Source organism: Nipponia nippon, unplaced genomic scaffold (assembly GCF_047370975.1).
Source record: "Nipponia nippon isolate SJK-2023a ecotype South Korea unplaced genomic scaffold, ASM4737097v1 scaffold_1, whole genome shotgun sequence".
Classification (NCBI taxonomy): Eukaryota; Metazoa; Chordata; class Aves; order Pelecaniformes; family Threskiornithidae; genus Nipponia; species Nipponia nippon.
In genome coordinates, this window is record NW_028262290.1 from 19583457 (window position 1) to 19608381 (window position 24925).

At 44.0% G+C, this 24925-nt stretch overlaps 1 protein-coding gene across 2 annotated transcripts in view; it reads left to right on the forward strand.

The window, feature by feature from the left end:
- SYBU (syntabulin) overlaps positions 1–20611 on the forward strand; it is a 43276-nt gene extending 22665 nt beyond the window's left edge. The window contains exons 4-7 of one of the 2 annotated variants that reach the window (XM_087747343.1): positions 13448–13550; positions 15950–16153; positions 17144–17293; positions 18519–20610. In XM_087747343.1, coding sequence (XP_087603469.1) covers positions 13448–13550; positions 15950–16153; positions 17144–17293; positions 18519–19632 — 1571 coding nt within the window. In that variant the 3' untranslated portion in view covers positions 19633–20610. Of the gene's footprint in view, positions 1–13447; positions 13551–15949; positions 16154–17143; positions 17294–18518 lie in introns of both variants that reach the window. The other variant, XM_087747352.1, reaches the window with a different exon arrangement.
- The last annotated feature ends 4314 nt before the right edge of the window (positions 20612–24925 follow it).

Genomic DNA, 24925 nt, shown 5'->3' on the forward strand with positions numbered 1-24925 from the left:
TAATTTTATTTGGGACAATAAAGTTTCTGAGATCTTTCCTAACACAGAGTCTAACAAATACAGTTGTGGCAGTTTTCAACCCTATTCTTTTTTCTAATTTACTTTTGCTCTTCTTCGTTCTCTTCGCCTTTCATTTTGGGCCCATACAAAATAGCTACTGCTGATTTTTTTAAGTAAAAGTGTTTCTGCATAGTAATTCTGCATGCACTGAGCCCTCCTGTATATTTTACTGATGGGATCCGCTTTAATTTCACGTCTGTTGCTATGGAGCTGTGTAGATTTGCTTACTTGACCTGCCAGCACAGGGAGTTATTAAAGACTCGGTCGCCATGGGTACCGGAGGAGCGGGGTGTGCTTCGCAGGGAGATGAACATGCACATCTCGCCCCCCAGGAGTGAGGATGCCGTGTGCGGGTTCAAGCCCATGCTATCCTCAAAGCTTGCACCCTAGGGTTGAGCATGGAGGGGGCGTCACCCTGCAAAGGCTGGGTGTGCTGTAGCAGTCGGTGCTGTGACGTCTGGAAGGCGACTGGCACTGTGAAGTCTGGTGGATGGAGGTGGGGTGGAAGTGGCTGTTGGGGGGTCCGTCATTTGCACAGCCCAGCCCCCCCTGCACGCTTCAGAACACCTGGGTCCCTGTGGCAGTTTTGGAACGGTCCCTCCCAGTTGGGTCAATGGACCCATGCAGCCAGTAGATCCTGTTGGATCTCCTCTGTCTGGCATAAATCCCTTGGTATTTGTGATCCAGAAGAGGTGAAGTTTGAATCTACAGGTCTCCTTAGACGACCTTCAGGAGCTGTGGGCTGCAGATAGGAGCTGGCTTTCTCTGATCAGCGACTGGTCCCATTGCTCACAAGAGGTGGAACAGCTCAAACAGGTGAATCTGCCATTTCCCTTCTTCTGGGGGTTATGGGAACTGTTTTGCAGGTGAGGGAGATGTGAATTCATGGTCTTGAGCAAAATTGGGTAGAGCAGAGATGGCCTGTAATTTATCTGACCTCAGTTCCCTGTCTGTAATGTAGTTGTAATCGTCTCCACCTGCACAAGTGGACTAAGGTCCTATTTTGTTTTAAAGGAGCTATAACAAATAAAATCAGTGAATCTAGTGTGCAGTCTTTCTGACCAAATATATAAACATTTACTTTAGGATAAGATAAATAGTACCTTGAACTCACTGGTTATACTAACACTCCACTGACTAAAAATGGGACCAAGGTTGGCTTGGACATGGGTGTCTACATTAGAGACACCCACGTTTAGTCAGATGAATCCCATCACTATCTCCTGTGTTCCTCATCAGGTCTCTGACTACTCTGCTGTTAGCCCTTACTGAAGCCAAGTACAGTCTTACAGTCTCTATCATCTCTTTTATTTCTCTTTTTTTTTTTTTTTTAACAGAAAGGAAAGTCAGCCTTAGACATTCCATTGCAGAAGAAAGTTTGTGTTTGAAGATCATACATGGATCTTCAAGTAGGTCTCATTAGATGCCTTTTCCTCTTCTGTTCATCCCTGATAAGCTTAGGCACTCTCTGTTTGTCCTGTTTCTGAGGACCGCTGCCCAAGGTGCCTGGCTTTGCACAGGGAGATTCTGTATCTCATTTCACACCGTGGATTTGCAGGAATGAAGTATTTTTAGGACATAAGCTAACTAAATTGCACTGAAGTGAAAAGAGTGTTCTGTAGCTTCCAAGAGATAATACTTAAATATAATCAGAATATAACTATTTTGAGCAAAAGATGCTTAGAAAGTTAGGTAAAAATTATTAGCATAGCTCTGTTTTTTTAGTTTAGATTTTTATATATTTTAGATTTAAACTTTGAATTTAAACAAATTTGCTTGAATAGATGTGAAAAACATGTTCAGATAGCCAAGTATTTCTTTCAAATGAGAATAGGCAAAGTAGCAGCTACGAGTGCTTTGGCTTTAAAGCGTTTCGTGTTTTTGAACCCAAATCTACAAGTTCCTGTTAAAGTGGCTTAGAAAAACAATCTTTTAATTCTGTGTCGCGAATTTTATGATCCACTCTTTTCTGAAAAATTATTTTAGATCTTGCTTAGTAGAGATGTAGCCAATTAGTGGTTGGGCTGTGGCCTCTCAAGACATGTATCTGGTTTTGTTCAGAAGACTCTTGGGCTGCAGCAAGTGCCCAGATATTACAGCAAAAATGGAGGATCCAAAAAAGAAGCCAGCAAGTTGCAAAGGAAGAATTGGCAAGTAAAAGGTGAAAGCCTGAGTCCCACCTGTCCTAGATAATGACCTGCCCAGCTGTGGGCTGGTGGCACAGGCCACCTACAGTTCAGAGTCTTGGGCAAAAATCTTCTGCAGTTAGGTACTTATGTTCCTCCTCACAAAGAAAAGTTAAATAAATAAAAGGAGATCCCTTTTACTTAGTTCACTAAAGGGAAATGAAACTTATATTTAGATCTGTTTGGACCTCTTTTGGAGGATGGACTTGAGCACAAAGAAGGAGAGTGCCCTAATACAGGGCTGCTGGGCAGGCTGAGGGGATGCAGGGAGTCGGCTCCCAGGGAAGCTGTTCCACTTCGTATAATTTAGTAACTAACTGTTTTATTGGGGGTTTGAAGCCGAGTTCCCAGCAGGCACACCATAACTCCTTTCTCTCTCTCTCTCTGGCCTGTTAATTGTCCCAGTACTGCTTCAGATGTGCAGAAAGTGGGACACCCACTGTTAAAGGGAGATTCTCGCCTGAGGATGCCTGCAGCCTCGAGCTTAGCATTGCGCTTGGTCCGTGAGAGAGCCACGGCTCAAACTGCAAACCGGAGTGAGTAGGGGATGCGGATATGGGACTTTTTCAGGGAGCACCCGAGCTGCTGGACAGGGTGAGACCTGTGCCAGCCAATTAATCTTTTAGCTCCAGATGGCTTCTGATAGAGATGCAGGTCTCCTGGGGATTGTGGGGATGTGCTCCTGCATCTGGAAAAGACGGCTGAGTGCCTGACCTAAGAAGGGCACTGGGGTTTAGAGGTCAGAGTTGAGGCAGATATGAAAGATGGCAATAGCTGTGATCCTTAGTCAAAAAAATTCTTTTTGTATATTCAAGCAGGTTTTTTTTCTCTTCTCTGCTAATCCAGAGTGGAATATGAGCCAAAAAAGATAAACCAATGCTATACACACAGCACACTCTTAAGTGTTTGTTTTAAAATGCGTGTGAGGTCAAGCTAGAACATGCTTTGCAATTTGTGCATTTACTGCAGCGGATTTTCTGCTCCTTCTGGCTGTTTTCTGTGGTTTTCAGCCCCCTTCACCTCCACAGAAAGAAATACTGTGCATACAAAAGAGGCCATTATGAATCTTCCCTTAGGAGATTTTTTTTTTTGTGGTCTGCTTTTAAATTACAATCGGTATTATTTATGCCAATGTTTAAAATAGCTTTCTGATTCCCTGGTTAAAGTATTCTGAACCTACTCCAGCTACATTTTACTATGCACAACTCCCACCAACATCCGTTTTTATTTCAAGTCATTTTTCATGAAATAACAGGCATCGCAGCCGGAATCCTGTGTTGCTGTTATATGGTTTTCTTTCCAGTTTTCCAGCTGTATTCCTTCTCCCTGTGATAAACAGTGTTGCCAGTATTTCTTTTTATCTTAGAATACACAAATTGCATTCTCTTAATCTCCCTTCATAAACAGTGCCCTGTAATCCTGTTATCGTTATTGTTGACCTTTTTTGGAATTCCTCCAGGTTATTAATGCCTTTTTAATGAGAATCCTGGGATTTAAACTGTTCTCTGAGCAATGTTTACTCAAGAATTGATAGATTATTTCCTTTTCTATTTTCCTTTACATCCCCTATTTCTTTTTTGTCTGACATCTTGCTATGTTCAAAGTGGAGCTATGCAAATAACTGATTTTGGGGGTTGCTGCCGAATCAAAACATTAAAGAAAACCTTTGTTTCAGACTGAACAAAGACGATATTCAATCTAAAATATTTATAATGTTTGGGGAGATTTTTTAATGTTTTTTCCCCCTTTTTAAAAGAAAAAAGAAATTTGGCAGTTTTCAAAATTAAAGCATCATTTCAAACAGAAAGTAGAAAATTCTGGTTTTCCATTTTCTGGCCATGTTTGACTTCAAATCATAAACAGTTTCAGTGTTTTCTGAACTTTGTTTTTTGGTAACCAAATTACTACCTAGAAGTTTTTGCTTCCCTCAGAGTGCTTACTTTAAATACTTTCTGATCAGTGTTGAGTGGATATGTCTATATATTCCTTGTGTTTATATATCTGTATTTATACGTAGGCATGGAAGGCTAAGGGAATGTTTTTATTTTAGTCATGCAAATCTCACTTACGTGATTTTACTGCGCTATAAAAACATGGGGTAAGTTGGTGGTTACTGGGCTCAGAAGTGGAAGCTCAAGCATAAACAACTAAGCAGGTCTTTGCAGATAGCGGTGGCATTTTGATCACTTGGCCTGTTTAAGCAGTGGTATGTTACTTGCTTTTATGTACCCACATACCTAAATCCTCGGGAAGCTGTGTTTTAGATGCTTTCACTCTGTTTTGGTTCTCATTTGAAGTTAAAATTCTGAGCTCAGGAAGAGACTAGGAGAAAGGAGAAATGCACATCCAGTCCCTGTTCCAATAAATAAACCAGAATTACAATACATAAAATAAAACCCAGCAGCTGGAAGAGCAACTAGATAGAGGTTGCCCAACTTTGCCGAAACCTTTAGGTTGTAGAGCTTAGTTCTCTCAGATGTGTTGGGTGCAGGTGTTGGGTAGGGTCTCCTGATGGAGGTGGGAGTTGTGGGAAATTCAGGCCTGTTTGGATTCCCCCATGTAGCAGGGAGGCATCCCAAATTCAGTGGATTCATGGGGCATGATAAGCTGAAAGGACGGGAACACCATCTCCTCATCCAGTTCTTACTGCTGGATGCAGTGCGTGTTGCTGGTGGTGTGATGGGGAGATGCTGTGCAGCCTCTTCCCAGTTTGAAGCTAAATCTGGCCCTGCGAATCCCAGATGGATCATTTCCCCAGTAAAGCAACAGCAGAAGAGAGCTTTCCTTGGGCCAGTTTTGTGTGGACCCTGATGTAGTTGGTGTAGTGTGAAACACCCACCCTGGTCTTTAGACAGGAGCCAGGTACCAGCTGTTCGGTGCTTTTAATGCCGACTCCCTTCTAGCCCACCGAGAAACAAGAGTTTCACAGAGCTGAGAAGCTTTTCTTACTGAGACTGACGGGAGGTATTTCCCAAGTGAGGTGGCAGATAGGCAGAGGGCCATTTCCAAAATTCCTCTGGGGAACTGGGGACCTGGCATCCTTTCATAAATCCAGCCTTCTGCCACTGCAAGGTGGACATCGTTTCCCCAAGGAGCTTGAAACATTTTGCCTTTAGTGTGACATAACAAAATAGTAAACCTACTTTATAATAGCATATCTTATATATACCGTTACATAAAATGTATTTAAAGGAAATGAATATTTTGCAGGGTTTGTTTCATATTTTATTAGTTTTACGAGCCATGTCCTGCTTCCACGCTGAGGCACTTCATCACAGGTCTCTATTTCTCCCTTCTGAAATTCTGTAAGTAATAGAAAGCTGTTGGCTTTCGAAATCCAGGCAGGCTGTGACTGTTTGCTAGAGTTGGCAGAATACAATGTGACCACAAACCTGCAAGAATTAATAAGCTGAAAAAGCACAGGCTTCATGTCTTGTCGTTTGTGCTTCTTAACGATAAGAGTGCTATTGGGGAAAAAAAATCGGCAAATGACAGCAGTCATAACTTGAAATGCCGTACCCTCAGACCTGCCTTGGCTTTATTACTGTAAAAAATATAGTTTAGGCAACCAATCAATATACTGGGTAGGGTTTTACTGTTCTTTTCAATGGAAGACACTTGAACTCTATTAGTTTTTTGTAATCATTTCAACATGTGCATTGTAAATATTGGATTAGTTTATGACAAATCTTGCTTTTCATCCTGGGACTGCAGGGTTGTTTAGTTAGTTACCTCCCAGATATGTTTCTCCTTCCATTGTTTTTCTTTTGCCAGTTGAAAACACGTCAAACTGATTTAAAATGTTTTGTGCACATTATAATGAAAACCGTATGTCTTATATTAAGGGTGACTGTGCAAAAGCTTTCAGCTGAATCAGGTTTAGCATGTGATTTCATGCATTTGTGTATATGCTGTGAACGCGTGCCTGTGCAGTTAATTGCTGTGCACCAGCCAGCCTCTCTCCGCCTTGTGCATGGGAACCAGATTTCGGAGATGTGTTGAAGGGGCCTCCCAAAGCCTTTTGTTAAACTTCTGCCACCAACGTGACGGGAGGGCTGGGATGTTTTCCCAGTGTGTGATGGAGTTCGCTCCCTTTCTGTGTACTGCTAAGTCATCCCTGCCAAAGATTACATTTTCCAGGTCCTAAAAATACTTCTGACCAGCCTATCCATTTCCCTTCAAACAGACCAAATAGCACTGCCAGGTACACAAAAAAATCTCCTGAGGTGACACTACATGCTTGCTTATAAAAGATACTTGTAAGTAGGTGGATTTACACATACATTTTATAAAACTGTCAAATGCAAGTTGAGTATCATGTTATACCACTCTCAGTGTATTTTTTGAACGTAAAGTCTCAATGTTTCTGTTGAGGTTCGTGTAGCAAAGCAGCATCCTTCCGTCTCTGATCCAAAGAGCCTTTTTGTTTGAACAGGGAGATAAGTTCCCCAGACTGTTCCCTTCTGCGCTGTGAACGTATGTTCCCCCTGACAAAGGTCATTTCAGGCTGAGAAGAGAAAATTTATGGAAGCCATTTTTAAGGTGTTGTTAGAACAGCTCAAACTGCGAATAAAAGCACAAAAAATAATTAGGTCAGGCTGCTTTCTATATGAAGAATCACCTTAAAATATAAAGCAGAAAAAGAACCCAACTTGTAATGCTCTTTGTCTGTTCCAACATCCGCTTGTGGCTGCTCTACAAATCCATGAATTAAAAACAATTAAGAAAAACACAAGCCCAGATCATAGTGATATGCAGAATATACGTGATGGCTCTCAGCCAATATCAGTAATTAGTTTGTAGTGACTGTGTTTTTAGAGAAGAGCTTGATTGATTGTGGTTTCACAGCATACACAAGTCACATTCTGTATTCATTTTGAGTGCTGCAGTGCTTATAATTTGCATTAATGTAGTTCAGATTGCTACCAAAACTATAGTATTTAGATGAGATCAGAAAACTGCTTAATGAGATAAATTTTAATTATTTGATAACAACCCTTCTTCCAAAGTAAGAAGAGTAAGCAACCAAGATGAGCAAAAATCAAGATAAATAATTAGTTTAGATCACACAACCAGCAGTCTGAACTGAGGGGATCATTTGTAAAATCAAGTTTAGATCCGAACGTGGGGAAACAGGATCTGTGTTGCAGTTCTTCCCCAAAGTCTTCTGTCTGGTTTTGAGCTGGAAGTTTCCTCACCCAGCAGGTTTGAACAATTTATGGAGAGTCACACTGAAAGTTTTGCTCCACATCCCCTCTGACTGCATCTTTGCCAGCTATTCAAGTTACCAGCTGTTACTGGACTGTGCAATCAGCTGAAACGCGATTAACAGATCTGTCTGATGAGGGAGCATTGGCAAGCAGTCGGGTGGATGTCCACCAAAGAGTGGGGAGTGATGGCTTCATTGGCCAGCGCAGCACGGTAGGGGAGGGGATGCCTGTTGGTACCCCTAGGATTGACCATGCCAGGCATTGCTGTGCCCAGCTTCTCGCCATCAATCTGGGAGCACAACTTACAAGTCTGAGCTTGATCACCAAACTGCATATAAAATCAGAGGGTACTAAAATCCAAGATTCACAGTAGAGAGCATGCCAGGCAGGAGCACACCTCCACCAGTCCACAGGAGATGCCAGAGAGGAGCACCTGTCTCCCAGACTTAGCCACCTACCTGTTTTGTGTCATAGCTGAGCAGTTAGAGCTTGAGGAAAAGATGAGAGCTCAGCGCTCTCCTTAGACCAAAGAAGTTCAAATCCACACCTCTCATAAGAGTTCCTGAACCTCTGCGACCTACTGGTCATCCTCAGCTTCCTCCACTGGCTTTAGACCTCATGGTGGTAGAGAGTATGAGACATGGGCAGAGAGGGAGCATGTGGGAGCAGCTTCTGTCACCCAAAGACTAGAGCAGTCCACGTGGAGGAGAGTCCGGTGTCCTGTTTCTTGCTGCCGGGGTTATATCTGCTTTTACCCAGTTACTGTTTGATGTGAAATATAAAAGTAAGTCCAAGACAAGAGTCTCACGTATAGTAATAGCAAGTCAAACAAGTAATAAGTCAAACGCCAGGGACTGGAACCAAAACCCACTGTCAGCTATGCGCTTGACACTGTGAATCGAGTACACTTCCCACTAGGAGACTTTGCCCTTGAAATGGGTCAATTTTAAGTGTGTTATCTGAAGAAAAGCCTGAAATGCTAAAGCAAGACTTCATCACTTCTTTGCAGCTTCTTTTTCTTACGTTTGTTAGTGCATGTGAGCAGTGTGGTTTTCTTTCCTTAATTGCTTGTGTACAAAAACAATCTTGCAGGAACAACCCTGTATTAAATGGAAAAGAAGCAGCATTAGTGTTTCCTGGAAATATACTGCTTATGCTGTTAAAGACTGGAACAACACACGTAGCTGTGAGTTAAAGGTTTCAAGATAAATGAAACCAAATATCTTAAAAATACAGGTCCTTTCAGTAGTGGGCATTACAACTGAATTCTCTCTACTTTTCCAGCTGCTTCTAATGGCTTTGCTGAAGTTTTTTACACAGCCAGGCCCTATCTCTTCCCCTGGGGTCTCTAAATAAAGCTATCTATAGAAACAGCGTGCCACTTAACTCCTCTAGTTGCTCCATGGGGCTGGTGAACATGTATGCATATTTTGGTCTTGTTGCCGTATAACAGGATGCTTTTGAAGGCAAGGAAGCTCAGCAACTTTAAGTGCTTTACTTTTTAAGGACAAGCAGTCTCTGTCAGCACTGTTTTATTTACAGCTCTGTTTCACTGGGTGACTATATGCAAAACTTAGCATCAAGGGTGATATATATATAAAAAGAGGTCATGTTTATGGAGTCAGAAGATAGGTAAGCGCTGTGGTTTATATACTTTGGCAGCTATGAAACAGTGGTGAAGTTGCAAATAGGAAAGACTTATACAAAAAGACTAAATTTTAATAAGCTCATATGCATCCTGAGTTTTGGGAATCCAGTTCTGCTGCTCAGCTGTCAGTGTTCCTGTCACGGATATTACTTGAACTTTTTTCTTTTTTCCATATTTTAATCTTACTATTTAGAGAGCAAATAGACAATAAAATGCACACAAGAATGTCTGAGCTTTATTCTTACAGAAGAAAAAAGATTAAATGCTGAAGTGCAGAAAAAATTTTAATACTGAGTCCAGAAGACCATACAACAAGGTATCCAACCATGTGTAGTGCCTAGAAATAGCAGACTGGGATGCCATACTCCAGGTGTGCATGTGGGGTTACTGTGTGACTCTGTGTAAGAAATGTATATACTGTCTCTGTATACATATATACATACATGACGTCATGTTTCTGTGCTTGCATACTGTCCCGGGAGGCCCAATGTCCCTGTAAAAGCTGTGAATGCAATGTGTGACACGGTCACTGTACTGTGTCATTGTCCTTGCACTACGGCTGAGGCGGTGAAGAGAGCAGAGTTCAAGGTAGAGCTTTTCTATACCTAAAATGTGGGCGCGACAGCTGCACTGCAGGAATGGGATAAACACGCACCAGTGCCGGCTGGAGGCGTACCTGCCCTTGCACAGCCAGCTCTTTCTTCCTCTCCTCAATCCTGCCCCGAAGTTTGTACTTGCATCACATACAGGATGGAAAATTTGCCCATGAGTAATTAGTAGGAGGTTTCCCAGTCGATTGCAGTGTTGCAGGAGGATGGTGTTAGCCCCCTGAGCTGTGGTCCCCGACCCACGGCGCAGATGAGCACACACGTCTGCCGGACCATCGCTGCCCTCTCTGCCCCTGCCTGGGTTGTGCCTGCCCACGCTGCCTGCGCTCCTTGTCACAGGCAGGGCAGCATGCAGTCGCGGGGTTGCAGGCTCCCTTTTCCTCCCCGCCATGTCAGCTGGAGCTCGGTGACTGTCACGGTGCCGTCAGGGCAGCAAGAAAGCTAAAAGGCAGCACAAAGCGTGATGCTATCTGCAGTGCGCTCTTAGCTCGGTGCTGTTGCCCGTTGAGCATTAAAGCACAGGGATGGCGCTAGACGCTGCACGATTTCACTCCTGCTTTTCAGATATCCATTCCAGGCAAGGAGCAATCCTGGAAAATGTTACAGTACTTTGTTGGCCATCGTTGTGTTGTTCTTCCCATTGCACAGAGCAGTGCGCAGCTCCGCTCCCGTGGCGTGGGTGTGCTGCTGCTCGGAGCCTGCTGTGAGGTGGGGGGAGGCCAGAGCGATGGGCTTCCCAGCGTCGGATGCCGTATGTGCAGCATGAGCATTTTCATCAGAGCATGTTCCCGAGTCAGCTCGCCTGCCGGCAGGCTGTTACTGCTGAGACACTGAGTGGCTGGAGCATGGAAGAATATGTATGAATGAATTTCAGATGAGATACCGCTGAAGCCAGTGGCTCAACATGTAGCATCTTTTGCAGGAAAGGGTGGGTAAGACAGTCCTCTTAACAGGAAAGTCTCAGATCAGAGCTAAACAAGCGTTCTGGCCAGTTAGGACAAAAGAATATGTTTCTGAGAAATGTCAGCCTCTCTCATGGTTAACGCTGAATCAGTGGGCTGTTCTGAGGCTTACATGTATGAGCTTTTGCCGTCACATTGTCACAGCAGCAGAAATAGTCAACGGGCGTCCTTAGGGAGCTGTCACTCTGAAGAGTGGTGTTAGGAGAGATGAGAGGTCATGTTCGGCTCCTGCCCGCGTTGCTGCTAGACAAGGAGTTGCCCCTCCTTGTTAAGACATTTGTGAGACAGAAGTCACACTTACCCAGGAGAATATGTTGCAATTGATATTTTATGGATTGATGCCATGTTATTTTGCTTAGAGATCTCTACCAAATGGGGGAAAATATTTTTTAAAGTCTCCTGGTAACATTGCTGTGCTACACGCAAAGCTGGCTTGAACATCACTAACACACTTGGAACCATTACTAGGAGTGACCCCTTTAATTTATAAAATGTTCTCAAAGATCCTATAAATAGCCAGATGTCTAATTTTAAACATAAGTAGTCTCCTGTGCTCAGCGTTAAGCTTGTGTGTAGCTGTTGCCAGAATTGGGGCTGGACAGGTTAATTCGTGCTTCGCAAACACAGTTCGTGGTCTCAGGTGCAGTTCAGTCTTTCAGAAATCTCAGCCTTGGAGGTGGTTGTGTTTTCAGGCTCTGATAACTCTTACCGGCAGCGCCTAGCTTGGCAGCCCTTCCCAGCATTGCGCTCCGAGCCAGGTGGGTCAGGGAGAGGTGATTATTAAGCCTTGCTTCCTTCAGATGCTTTTGATAGCGCGACCTGATTACGATGTGGTCTACTTAAGCAGAGATGAGCATCGGCTAGGGCTCCTGCTCTCTGTGCCGCAGCCAGGACTTGGCTTTGGAAAGCTGCTGGTGTCTTGCAAGGGCAGGAATGTTTTGGGGGCCTGAACACCGGAGGTATGACATCCACGTGACGTGTTTGCCTGTTTGGGTCTTGTTTGGAAAAGTAGATTTGGAAGTAGTGTGGTACCAAGACAGTATTCGGAGTGTACTTTAGTCTCGTAGATGGGAATGTTTTGTTTATCAGGAAAACTCTGTTGCAGCTTCAGACATCATGTCCCACGGTCATTTTGCTTCCCCAAGGAGAGGGTCACTGACATCTGCATCTGTAGACGTGATATAAATACTCTGTGAAACAAAGCGGCTTTGCTGCTCTCCCTCCCTCCCCTTGCAAACTTGCACGCAGTTCTGATCTGGTTACAGCGGTGGTGACTTGGGTCTGATTACCAGGGGTGTTGTACTGGGTATGGAGTTGCTTAGAGGTGATAAACCTGGGTCCCTGGGATACCCCTTTGAAGAGCTAAGCTTTGCATTTGAGCACTTTGAAATTGGGCTGAGGAATATTCTGGGCTGGGCTGAACCAGAGGCACAGAGAAATGGGGGCTGATCTCAGACCTGGTGAGCCTGGGAAAGTGTTGGGTTAAATCCAAACATGTCTGATCCTAAGACCGGTTGCTAAGAGTTGCAAAGGATGGTTGCTGGATGTCTCATCCTCCTTAAGGCAATGAAGACAGGCTCTGACAAGGCCTTTTCCCAGTCCCAGGTATTCAGGGGTGCAAGATGTGCCCATCAGCAGCAGCTCTGCAAAGGATTTAAGAGAGATTGTGCACTTGAAGGTTTATCTGCCGCGGCGGGGATGATGGTAGCTGCAGCTCCATCTCCCCCTCGTGGAAAACATAGCAAAAATGGGATTTGTGGTAAGTCTGCAGCCTCTGGCTGGGGGTGTCTGTGCATCAGACGGCACCCAGAAATTCTCAGGTGAGAGATGCTCCCCCTGACCGGCTGCTTAAAGGATGTTGGAAAATTATTTCCATATCTTCAGATAAAGTCACCATCCATTATTGTGGCTCTGCAGCATGAGACCTGGATATGGCTTGGGACATTTGCCATTTCAGTGACAGACTGAAAAAAATCCTAACTTTAGCGTGTTTTTTTTTCCAGATGATAAGACTTTCTTAGTACTTCTGCCTACTGCTGACCTTAGAAAAATGAGAGCAGTTTTCCTTGTGTATGCCAGAGCTTGGGAGATAAAAGCTGTGATCCATAGGAAGACAATAATCAGATAGGTGGTTTAGCACCCAAGAAGCACTTGAGAGCCACATGTGATTATTGGATTATTTTAAGGCAATTAGAGCTGCCTCGCTATGCTTCTATGCCACATGAAAACCTGCATACCTGTGTACATATATATATGCATATACCCTGATAGCCTATACACATTTACACATATATACATGCATGTGTACATCATCTTAGAAACCAAAGTAGAAGTAGCTTTCCTCCCAGCAAGTAGTATTTTCATATGGTTTAAAGCAAGAGAAATCTCCAGTTACAATTGTGTGCTCCTAATCACTGTGCTCCTGAAGGAGCCACGTGAGCAGCCTCATTCATGTCTTGGTGGCTGTGAGAAAGCAAACAGGTTGTCACAACAAATGTTCCTAGTCGAGTCCTAAAATGGCTTCTGTAGCGTGAGCGTTTTGTGTCCAAATGTTTTTTTTTTTCTTCTCTTGTTGAAGTGCCAGTTCTGAAGAAATGTTGAAAATCTGGAACAAATCCAGCGCTCGTCCTCAGGGATGTTTGAAAATTCATGCAACTTCTAAAATTCACACGGGATGGACAAAGGAAGGATGCTTGTGATTCATTGTTATTTTGAAAACAGTCTTTGAGTTATAATTTCCATCATGTTTTCACTCTTCCCTTTTCCTTTCCAGGGAGTGAAGCTGATTTTAGCTCTTCAAGCAGCACGGGCAGTATTTCAGCGCCTGAAGTCCATATGTCTGCTGCTGGAAGCAAAAGATCTTCTTTTTCTCGCAAGTAAGCAAAGCAATTTTTCCTGAATATTGCAAATGTTGCTTATGCAAAGATAGACTACTATGTAAGATCTTGCAGCTAATATTGTATTGTGAGTTTTAAAACATTTTGGGTAACGCTGTGCCTTTGGGCAGCACTTACACTGATGAGAACTGTGATATGAGACAGAAACAAAATTGCTGTATTTGGAACACAAAAATTGTCAATATGCCAGATCAGCTGACTTGTATTTTTTTGTTGTTTATTCATAACAAGTGTGGGAGATATAATCAGGTAAGGCAGAAAAGGCATCGGCTGGAGGAAACAACTGAGTATATGTTAGTTAACAGCAGTACTTCTAACCAGTTAACCTTAACCTTTTGGTGTTACCACTTTGTTTTCTCTCTGTAATGAACTGTCAGCTCGGCATGCACCTTTCCAGATCATGACGTTATTTTTTGTAGGAAGAAGCAGACAATATTGCCTGTGACACTTTTTTCTTAAACACCCTTGCCCAACCTTTATATAACTAAAGCTATATGCAAATAAAAAAAAAAATCATCATAGTCATCTATCTAAATGAACCTTTCATGAAGGATTTCTGTAAGTTTTCTCCCTATCATGCGTGAAATGCAAATCCAGACAGCTTGCGAATACGGGGGCACTTGGATGGAGCAGTGCACGTTGTGCTCTGCCCACGCAATCCCTGCTGGTTACATTTTTTGGAGTAGGCGGAAAGAGGTCAGACTGACAGGACTGGTTTCCTGCCCTTTGTGGAAGAGCTGGCAGGCAGGCTGGGAGCGGCAGCGGGATACCCGTACGCTTAAGTCACACCAACGTCTCCAAGGTCACAGCGTACAGAGATCGGCAGAATGATGCTTAATGAGCAATTTCCTATCTGTATCGTGAGGCTGTTAGAAAAATAAACATTACTTAAGCACTCTCTAGATTAAATCTAACAAGTAAAGGTACTGGCTGTGGGAAAAAACAGTACTAAGTGTAATAAGAAGCCCTAAAATCACCTTACTTTCAGTAAGATTATGTATCATTTCATGTATTATTGTGTATTTAAATACAAGTTTAAATTAGAGCGTACTGACCTACTTAATTGGACAGAAGTCCTCTATAATCATGCTTCTTCAAATGCTTTGCTGTATTATGCACAGTCTGTGCAAGTTCTGCCTCATACCAGCATTGGTGCTGTACTGTACAAAGTGGAAGGAGATGTCTCCTTTGCAATATGTTCTTTTTTAACTGTTTGACTTAACTCACTATGAAACATTTCAATGTTGTCACAAACCACAGTCCTGCGCTTCATTGTAAAATAATTATAAAATCACCCAAACCGCAGCAGTGTGATGAAGGTTTGCAGCAGCCACTCAACCATCTGTTCCTTATAAACTGTTCCATTTTCAGAGAAGGGAGGAAACCAAGTCAAACAATTTTAAGAAGAGATTTTGCTTCATAATTCTGTGGTATTTAAATTTTTATGTTCAAGCCTTCTCTTTTGCTGGCTGGGTTTGCCTTTTTCTGTAATTTTTGAAACCTGCCCTTTCATTACAGTTTAGAAGAACAACTTCCATGGGAGGATGAGGGTAGCAGCACAGCAGTGCAGGAGGGCAAACCAAGTGAGCAAGCGAGGAAGGCACCTCAAGAAGCTGACCTCAGAGCTCCCCAGCCCTTTGGCAGCTGTTGGGCAGTGCAGATACCAAATGCTTTCAGGCACACGCAGTTGACAGTCAGATTATTTAATGAAGAGTGGGAAAAGAAAGGTAGATATGTATGAGGGAAACTGGAAGGAAGAAAGAAAAGGCCACGCTTTCCTTTGTCTATTTTAATACCATTTCAGCTTGCTCTCACTGGGGTTCAAACTATATCTAAGCAAATGAATAGCTGACAGTGACAGCTGAAGCACCCAGTATGCCAAAGGCAGAAAAGAACAGTGGCTGAAACAAAATCTGTTTTCACTGCACGCTGTGATCCCTCGGGCTGCTGGCTGAGGAGCATGAAAGCAGTCTTACAGCAGATCTCCAGGGTTGGGCATCTCTCCGCAGGCCTGGCCAGGGAAAGCCGAAACGTGGTTCTTTTGGCACTAGTCCAGGCTGCAATCCTCTCATTACTTAATGGAGTCAGAGGTTCAGGGAACGTGGACGGTCTGATGGAGTCGCTGGGAACTGTGCTATCCACAGAGGCATGTGAAAATGGCCAAGGTTTCCCTAGATCACGTAATTCAGACTGAGCACCCCACAGTCAGTGAAAGAACGTGCAGTGGCTGATGACTTCAGCACTTTCTTTCTTCCCAGCTACTCACAGTTATCTGTCTGGTTTAGTGTTTAGACAACTTCGTGTGTAAAATAAGACACATAACAGGTTGCATGATGAGGATAATCCAATACGCTTTAACCGTTTTGGTTCCCCTCCAGTCGTGGCCCTTATGGTCGGAATAATGGATCCTTATCCTACAAGTCTGGAGCCAGCCCACCTGCTTCCCGTGAAAAGGACCCTTTGACAACACTGTGCAAAAACCAGCTGAGTCCTGCTAACATCCATCAGAGTTACAGGGCTTCTTCAGCCAGCAGCAGCAACTCAGGCTCATACAAAGGAAGCGACAGCAGCCCAGTGATGAGGCAAGTCTTTATGTCAGCATCCCAGTGTTCAGCGCACTGGCTTACCTTCTCTGCACTGTAACGTGGGATCAGCTGTCTGGGTTGCCAAGCAGGTCATCTCGCTCCACAGCATAGGTGTGGCTCCTCATGTTGGTGGCTCAACAGTCAACAGGGTGCTCCATCCCATGTAAAGCTTTATTGTTTCAGCACGGTAAAATTCAAGGTTACTTTTAGTCCAAGCCCTTAGTAGTTGGTTTTCACTCCAAGGCAGGCTCCTCCATGTGGTTTCATGCCGTCAGTTCTCATGGGGATTTACTGGTTCTTTCGTATAAGGGTCCTTTCGCTTTGGAGAGAGCTGGGTGGGGTAGTATAGGAAACATTATACACTCAGGTGAAAATTCACCCTGCCCAGCCTCAGGCACCTCCGTAAGGAGCACAGTTTCCTCTACAGGAAAGAAAACGGATACCTGCCAGAGCATGTGACACATATTGCAGAGAAGAAATAGCCACCACGCTGCTGCTGTTTTCCTCTCTCTCTCTCAGGCAACTCAACGGCCAAGCATGTCAGATGATACACAACTAAAGCTAGATAGGATGAATCTAGGTTTCAGCATGCTTAGCTTCATAACTCATGTGTGGAGCTGAACTCGGTCCGTAGGCAACCTTACCTGGCTGTATCTACAGCTGGGTGCCCTTACTAGTGGCCTAGCTGCCTGCTCTTGGGCACACCACCCATTTCAGGTGAGGGGATGGCTAGGTATTTTAAAGTCAAATGTCTCATTTGATGTAATGGCACTGCAACTAAGTACAATAAATAGTAAATTTTGCACTATAGCCACAATTCAGCCGTTTCCTCAAGTACTTTGCTTTGCCAGAGGGAATCACTTGTGTGGATGCTGAGGAGCCCCAAATGAGTCAAACTTCGTATCAGTCAAGGATGTTTTTCTTTTTGCCAGGACTGAAGAACTGTAGGATTGATGTTATGTGATGGTTTCTTTTTTTTCTTTTCAGGCGATCAGGGAGATACAATTCTTGTGGTGACAATCACAGCATTAAGCCACAAAATCCAGAGCAGTATTTGACTCCTCTGCAGCAGAAAGAAGTTACAGTACGGCATTTGAAAACAAAGCTGAAGGAGTCTGAGAGCAAACTTAAAGAAAGGTATATTTCACTGCAGAAATCTGAGTTAGAAAGATTTATTCAGGAGCATTTAGGGGTGGAAAACCTGGAAATTTTTACTCATTTCTTGACCACATAAATTGTTCATTAAGAAATTTGAAACATGATTAGTCTGATTAGGTTGGTTTTAGATATTTCAGGTTTCATAGCGTGCTCAGTGAATACGTACCATGCAGTTTAGCTATGAATATGGCTGTCTCTTTTCCCTTTTTTGAACTTTCCCAATAGAATATTTTTAAAGGATAATTTTTTACCCATCTGATTTAGCATTGAGACCTTTTATACACAGAACAGTTTCTACCTGCCAGTGTGTATTACCTTAGTCTCCTGTTCTACCTCACTCAGTGAAATATGACTACAAATGCCCCCCTTCTCCACTAATGAAAGAAAAGCTCTTACACAAACCAGTGTGCCTGCTTGTGTTTTTGTTGCTTAGATATTGAATTTTTCACAATAGTCCTTTGTATGGACATTGAGCAAAGAAGTCACGATGTGCATTGCACAGCAACAAATGTCGTTTCTTTTACTAAAACTGCCCTGAGAGCTGGTTCTCCAGCACACAACCCAAGCGGTCACAAAGGGCCGTTTGAATGGAGCCCCAGGGCAGAGTCCCAGGGAGCCCTTGATCCAGCTCGGGATAGCCCGACCTCTGCATCTGCAAGGGCTGGATTTCATGTAGGGGCCCCCACTCCCCACTTGCTTGCAAGTCAAGACAGCAGCCTCTGGCTCCATGCTGGGCAAAGCAAGGCAGGTGCCTGCAGCCCCAAGCCATCCTGCTGTCCGAAGCCAGCATTGGCTCTGGCTGTACGTGACGAGCTGCTGGCAGGCGCAGGGGAAGCATCCAGGCAGCTATTTCTTGTTTGCTCCAGGACGAGGCAGTAGGTGAGATGTTAAGCGCTGTGCTGGTGGATCTAACCTAGAGGACACCGCTTCTGCCTCAAAATGTCCGGGATCATGGCTCAGCCCACAAGGCCGCTGTCTGTGTGGTGAGGTCGGTGACTCCAGTTAGCAATCCGCTGGCATGTCTTGGCAGCTGGCTTAAATCTCTGCCAGCTCTCTCAGAGGCAGCAGCAAATGGTGCGTGGAGGAATTATCTTCCTTCTTGGAGCATCTCTGCAGCATAGCCATCCCAGTGCGGTGGAGCCCCGCGTTGACTCCTTAACTGACCAGTCAGCAGAAGTGTTACAACATTTTTATTTTGCTACAGGGAAACAGAAATAGAAGAGCTCAAAGCTCAGCTGGGACGGATGAGGGAAGACTGGATTGAAGAAGAGTGTAACCGTGTGGAGGCAGAGCTGGCCTTAAAGGAAGCAAGAAGCAAAATTAAACAACTCAAGCAGGTTATTGAAACCATGAAAAACAGCTTGGCTGAGAAAGACAAAAAAATTCAGAAATACTTCATGGACATAAACATTCAAAACAAGAAACTGGAATCTTTGCTGCAGAGCATGGAGATGGCTCAGAACAGCTCTGTGAGGGATGAACAGTGCCTGGAGTACACGTGTGACTCAGAGGGGAAGCCGTTAGCGTTCTGTGCCATGATGCCAGACAGCCTCATGACAGAGGACCAAGCTCTGGAGGAGGTGGCAGATAGTGGGCTGCTTCTTAATGAGGACACAGCTAATGGGACTGATTCATCTGAAGAGAGTTTGACCACCAAAACCTCTGAGTTGAGTGATCCAGCTCTCTCCAGTTCTGCTGTGAATAACGAGATGCTTGAAAACGTTCTGGATGAAAAACTAACTTATTCCCAGGAGGAGGAGAAAAGCAGGAATGTGATGGTGGAACAGGCCATCCAGACTGATGTGGTGCCATATAGCCTAAATGTGGAGCAGCTCATTCAGAACATCTTCAGAGCTCAAGATGCCTGTCCTCGAAGCCCACCTTCTTCACTGAAGGAACTGGGTCAATTTTCTCTTGGAAGCTTCAGTGATTCTGGTATCATAGTGGACTTAACTCCAAGTGATCCAAACTCTGCCATCCTTTTGTCTCCTATGGAGTCTCCATGCAGGAAGGTGGAGCGCGGAGTTAATGAAAAGCATTTCATGAAAGAACTTGATTTCACAGAACCTTATGATGATGAAGCCTTTGGGTGTGTCAATACTTTCTCTCAGACAGGAATAAAGAGGAGATACTGGAGCAGCAGTCTCCTCAGAGATGTTCTGGCTGTAGCCGCCCCAGTTGTACCAACTATCATGTGGGCTTTCAGTACTCAGAGAGGAGGAACAGATCCCATTTACAATATCGGAGCATTGCTTCGTGGTTGCTGCCTGGTGGCCCTGCACTCTTTACGCCGTACACCCTTCAATATCAAAACCTAAAGTCCACTCTGTTCCCTGGGCAAAGACAAAGAGGGATGAGATAAAGTTATTGTATATTCTGGCAGAGTCCATCATTTTGCTTTTGCTTCTTTGATTTGCACTATAAATCGGTTCGAAAACATGTTCCTTGTTTCAAAATGAAAAAGCTGAACCCTGTAGTTCCACAAGATGTTTTTAACTGGTGTTTTTAACAGTACTGCTGCCTACAGAAATAGTCCTCCTGCTCCCAGGCACTGTCCCCCTCCCCTGTGCTGGTGTCTTTCTGGTGCCAGCGCATCTGCACGGTGAACATGACCAGGGAAATAAAGGAGAATTACAGCTAGTGCTCTTTCATGTTTGTTTGCTGCGTTAGCGTTAAGCTCAGTTTCCCTGGCTGGTTCACTGAGCAAAGGTACAAGTGCTTTGCACTGGCTCAAGGGTGGTGTGAGGTGCACATGGGAGCAAATGGCCAGAGAAAGGTGGGGTATTTCTTTAGGCAGCACTAACCTAAAACATTTGTGAAACTACAGTATTAAGTAAGTAAGTGACATGGAGCCTTGTTCCCACATGTACTCCAGAAAGCATGCTAGCACTTTCCATTTGTTGTCTGAAGTGTCAATTCAGTTTAGAGGTAAAACCCATATTCCCCAGGCAGCTTCCAGCACATCATTCGTGCCTGTCTCGTGTAGTGCTCTTCTCAATCGTACAATTGCTCGAGCATTTCACTGGTCTTGTGCGTATACGGGGACTGTAACCAAAAACGTACGTTGTTGGGAGTCTTGAAACATGTTACAATGGTAAGTATAGGCGTGGATACACTTTGAATATTAACGTTGTTTTAAAGTCTTAATGTATTGGAACCTGATAGACATTCGAGCCCTTTGAAATACTATGTATAAATGTATTGTGTTTTAACTTATTGTTTATTTAATTGCTTTATTGTAAATTACCTTTATAATCACAAGTTCAGTAAAGCATGTTAAAAATATTAAACATGCGCGAGTGTTTTATTGAAGCAAAGCTATAAAAAATACCCTCTCTCAGCTGAGCTGTCAGGCACAGGCTGAGCGGGAGGAGGCACTGTGTCAGGCCATAAGGAACCGTCGGGACCCGGAGAACAGAGTTAGACTGAAGAAACCTAAGTGCAGCTCCAAGCGTAAGCACTCAGCCAGAGTGCATGCCACCTGCTCCGCCGCACCCATGCTGCATTAACAGATGCAAGTGACCTAATCTTTAACCCAATGCGATCTTCTAGAAGCTTGTAACTTCTCATTTCTGCACTGCCAGGAGAGCATTAGTCTTCCTGGCATTTAACAGAAGTCCAGAAGGCCTTGTTTAACCCAGCCGAGAGCCATGCAGGCCCGGTGTGCACACTGAGATGCCACTGTGACCATCAAACCATGAATTCTCCATGTCTAAAACTTGAGATCTGTACATAGATCAGAGGAGAGCAACACTACCCTAGAGATGGACCAGTGGGGTTTGTCTGGCTCCACCCAACCTTTCAGCAACACCTCTGGCCATATAAACCTCACTGGCCTCCTGTTTTCCGCTCCTGCAAAGCAAATGTAGTATTTCGCTGTGCAACCCAGAGCAGAAGAGGTCTAGTCAAGCCAAACAATGCCATGCATTGCTCTGCAGCTTTTGGGAAGAAGGGAGTTGTCAGTAAGCCACAGAGGAGGAGGAATAATTGGCCAGCATGCAGGGAGCATTTGCAACACTCAAGAGGGTGATAGACACTGATGCTTAGAGAGGTGACTCAGAGACTTTTCACATCCCTGTGATGCCTGGGTTCTGAATTACTTGTGTTCGCAACAAAGATTCAGGAGGGTTCATTAAGCGTTATATTAAGGAAGAAAAATCTAACAGACAAGTTGATGTAACATAGTCCCCAAGAGTTTACAAAGATGGCCATGAGAGCATCTTACTTTCTCTGCCAGTAACTTCCTCTTCCATGCTCTCCTGCCTTCTTGGGTTCCTGCAGGCCAGCTGGCTTGCCTTGCGACACTACTGCAATACATATTGCCCAAAGGTCACTTTTAAAAGCTTTTTCTTTTAATTACATGGAGACAAGGGCCAAAATTAATAGTTTGGGAGGGGTGCTAATCTAAATTTTGCACAACCATGGCATTTCATCATTCCTAGATAACTCGTCTTGGGACTGGAACACATTACAGAAAATGCCTTATTCCTACTTCAAAGTGTGTCTGTTCAAGGCCAAGAGAGCAATATTTTATACCCGATGTTACCAACTTTATTACAATTTTGGATTTCTCTTTTACACCCACTATTGTTTAAGTGACCTTCACTTTGAATGGTGGTGAAATGGAGCATAATTTAGAGGAAAAAGTGATCTTCAGTTCTAGGAGAGACATTCACCTGTGACTGCCCAGGTTTCTTTTGCAGCAAGCAGGCAACAAAGCAGCACAAACCTAAACTTATGTTTAAAATTTCAATAGACTGAACTTATTTCAAGCCATATTTCAGGCAAGCTCCATTTAACAGCAGTGTTTTTAAACATGCTGTTTAAGACATAAGGTGCTAACACCAGAATAATGTCAAAGTTGGTTCCTGCCCTTAAAAATCTTACTGTCTGCTCAGCTCTCATAAGGCATTTAACTATGCTCAGTGAGAGGTGCCAAAATTCCCATCACATTCCCGATAAAAGTCCTTGTTCTGATCTCTACCCAAAATTCAGCTCACTTCCAAGCTTCCACCTTTCTTCCTAGTGCTGGCTGTGAAGGGGATAGAGTTAATTTTCTTCACAGTGGCTAGTATGGGGCTATGTTTTGGATTTGTGCTGAAAACAGTGTTGATAATACAGGGATGTTTTTGTTACTGCTGAGCAGTGCTTACACAGAGTCAAGGCCTTTTCTGCTCCTCACCCCACACCACCAGCGAGTGGGCTGGGGGTGCACAAGAAGTTGGGAGGGGACACAGCTGGGACAGCTGACCCCAACTGACCAAAGGGATATCACACACCATATGATGTCATGCTGAGCACATAAAGCTGGGGGAAGAAGAAGGAAGGGGGGGGGACACATTCGAGTGATGGCGTTTGTCTTCCCAAGTAACCATTACGCGTGATGGAGCCCTGCTTTCCTGGAGATGGCTGAACACCTGCCTGCCGATGGGAAGTAGGGAATGAATTCCTAATTTGCTTTACTTATTAAACTGTCTTTATCTCAACCCACGAGTTTTCTCATTTTTACTCTTCTGATTCTCTCCCCCATCCCATCTGGGGGGAGTGAGCAAGCACCTGTGTGGTGCTTAGTTGCGGGCTGGGGTTAAACCACAACAGTCCTCCATACGCAAGGACATAGGCATCTCAAGGTGCCCTTTGTAAGAAGAGGGCTGAAGTGCCACGATAAATGCTCCAGTCCCAGACTTCGGGGGACTGGCCTTTGTTCCCCGATCCACGGAGGATATGCCAGCTGTTGCTGCAGACATACCATCTTAATTTTTTTCCCTCTAATATTTGGCTTTAGTCTTAGTCATGTCTCACCTGGATCCCACTGGTGCTGTACAGAGTAGCTAGGGGAGGACCGTCAGCTTCCAAACAGTTCAATAAAAACTATCCTTGTTTTCTGAGTTTAGAAAATGTTCATACCCACACCCATACCGCACTGGAAAGTCTTGTCTCAAAGCATGCAGGTGAGGAGGGCATGCAGCTCACCGGCTAAGGGTGAAATAGCAAATGTCTACTTGAATTCAGACTTACAGGATAGCATAGGAACCAAGTCAGCTCCTTCCTGGGCTGAAGCAATGCCTGTCGATGATCCTCTAAGCATTTTCCTTTCTAACGCAGGAACAAAAAAGCCTTTCTTTAATATTCAGCTTAGAGGTACCCAACATGCCCCCACAGTGCTGAAAATGCTGCAGCACAGGCACTGCCCACCTCCCCACCAGAGATTTCACCTGCACCCTTACTTATGTCTACCCTCTCACAAGGCTGCTCTTAACTTCTCATTACTTACTCATTTCTCCTTCTTTTCCCCCCAAATTAAGTACCTCTCCTAAATCCCAACCTCCAGAAACATACTAAAATGAAAGCACTGTTTTATATATGTCCTACATGAGAAGAATAAATGAACATTTTACTCCAAAACTCTTCAGGCAAATGAACACAGGACATTGCAAACATAAACAACTATAGCACAGTCAAGGTAAGGATGCTTTTTCAGTCCTCCTGGCAGGTCAGTCCTCCATAGTCAAGAATAACAGCAAAGACAATCACTAGCTTTCATTAAAAAAAAAAACAAAAACAAACGAACACGGCCAACATGCAGTGTATGGAGAGGGAAAAGGAGGAGCCTACGGCAGCAGGAGGGAAAGCAGCAAACCCAGTGGGTGTACAAGATCCCTCAAGGAACTCAAACTGATGGAAAAGATAATGACAGAACAACAGCTAAATACAAGGGTTAGGAAAAAAAAAAATCACATTTGTTGAGGATAAAAATCAAGATATAGGAAGGAGAAAAGATAATATAGCAGAGGGAAAAGATGAAACAGATACGAGTGCATGGGTTTTTACATGCAAGATACCACATACAAGAGCACGGTATCCTTACAGGCATTACCTCAGCACATGGTAGAGGAGATGGGAGTAATTCCTAGAGCAGCTGTGCTCAAGCACAGGCAGGTAGCGGGAGGAAAGAACAACAAAACAGCGTGAGTACACAGCAGGAGAGGGAAAAGCACTGCAGGAAGGCTGACGTGCACGAAGGTGGCAGTACCTAACGGCTTTTAAAATGGCTGACAGCTCAAAAACCAGCTGTGCTTCCATGATGTATTCAGGGGCTTTGTTTATAACTTTTTACTAACTAGCCCATATTTTGTTATTTTTAATAAATAATTTATTTGCATCTATTTTACATTGTCTCAGAAATAATAATAGTAAGCATTGAACTAGTTTTTTTAAAAGATGAGATGTAGCTTCCAACAGGTTTTACCTTAAGTAGGCAACAGATACTAGGTTTCCCTGCTCTGTGTCAGCAATAGGGAAAGAATTATGACTTGTACCTCATTACCTCATCAGTGCCGTTAAAAGGACAAACACAGATAGATGGTTACTAAAGCTTATTCACAGACTCTCCTTGTCTCCCATCCACTGTCAGATACATTAGAGGTGTGTATAGGAGCAGAGTTGGTTGCCATACCACCGTTTGGTCCACACAGACTGTAGCCATCCATTCTACTCCGGCCAGAACACTTAGGCATGTATTTCAAAATGTAACATTTCTCAAGGACTTATTTTATATCTGAAAACTGCTGTCAAATCAGTTGACTTGTGCAAGATTTTACGCAATACGAC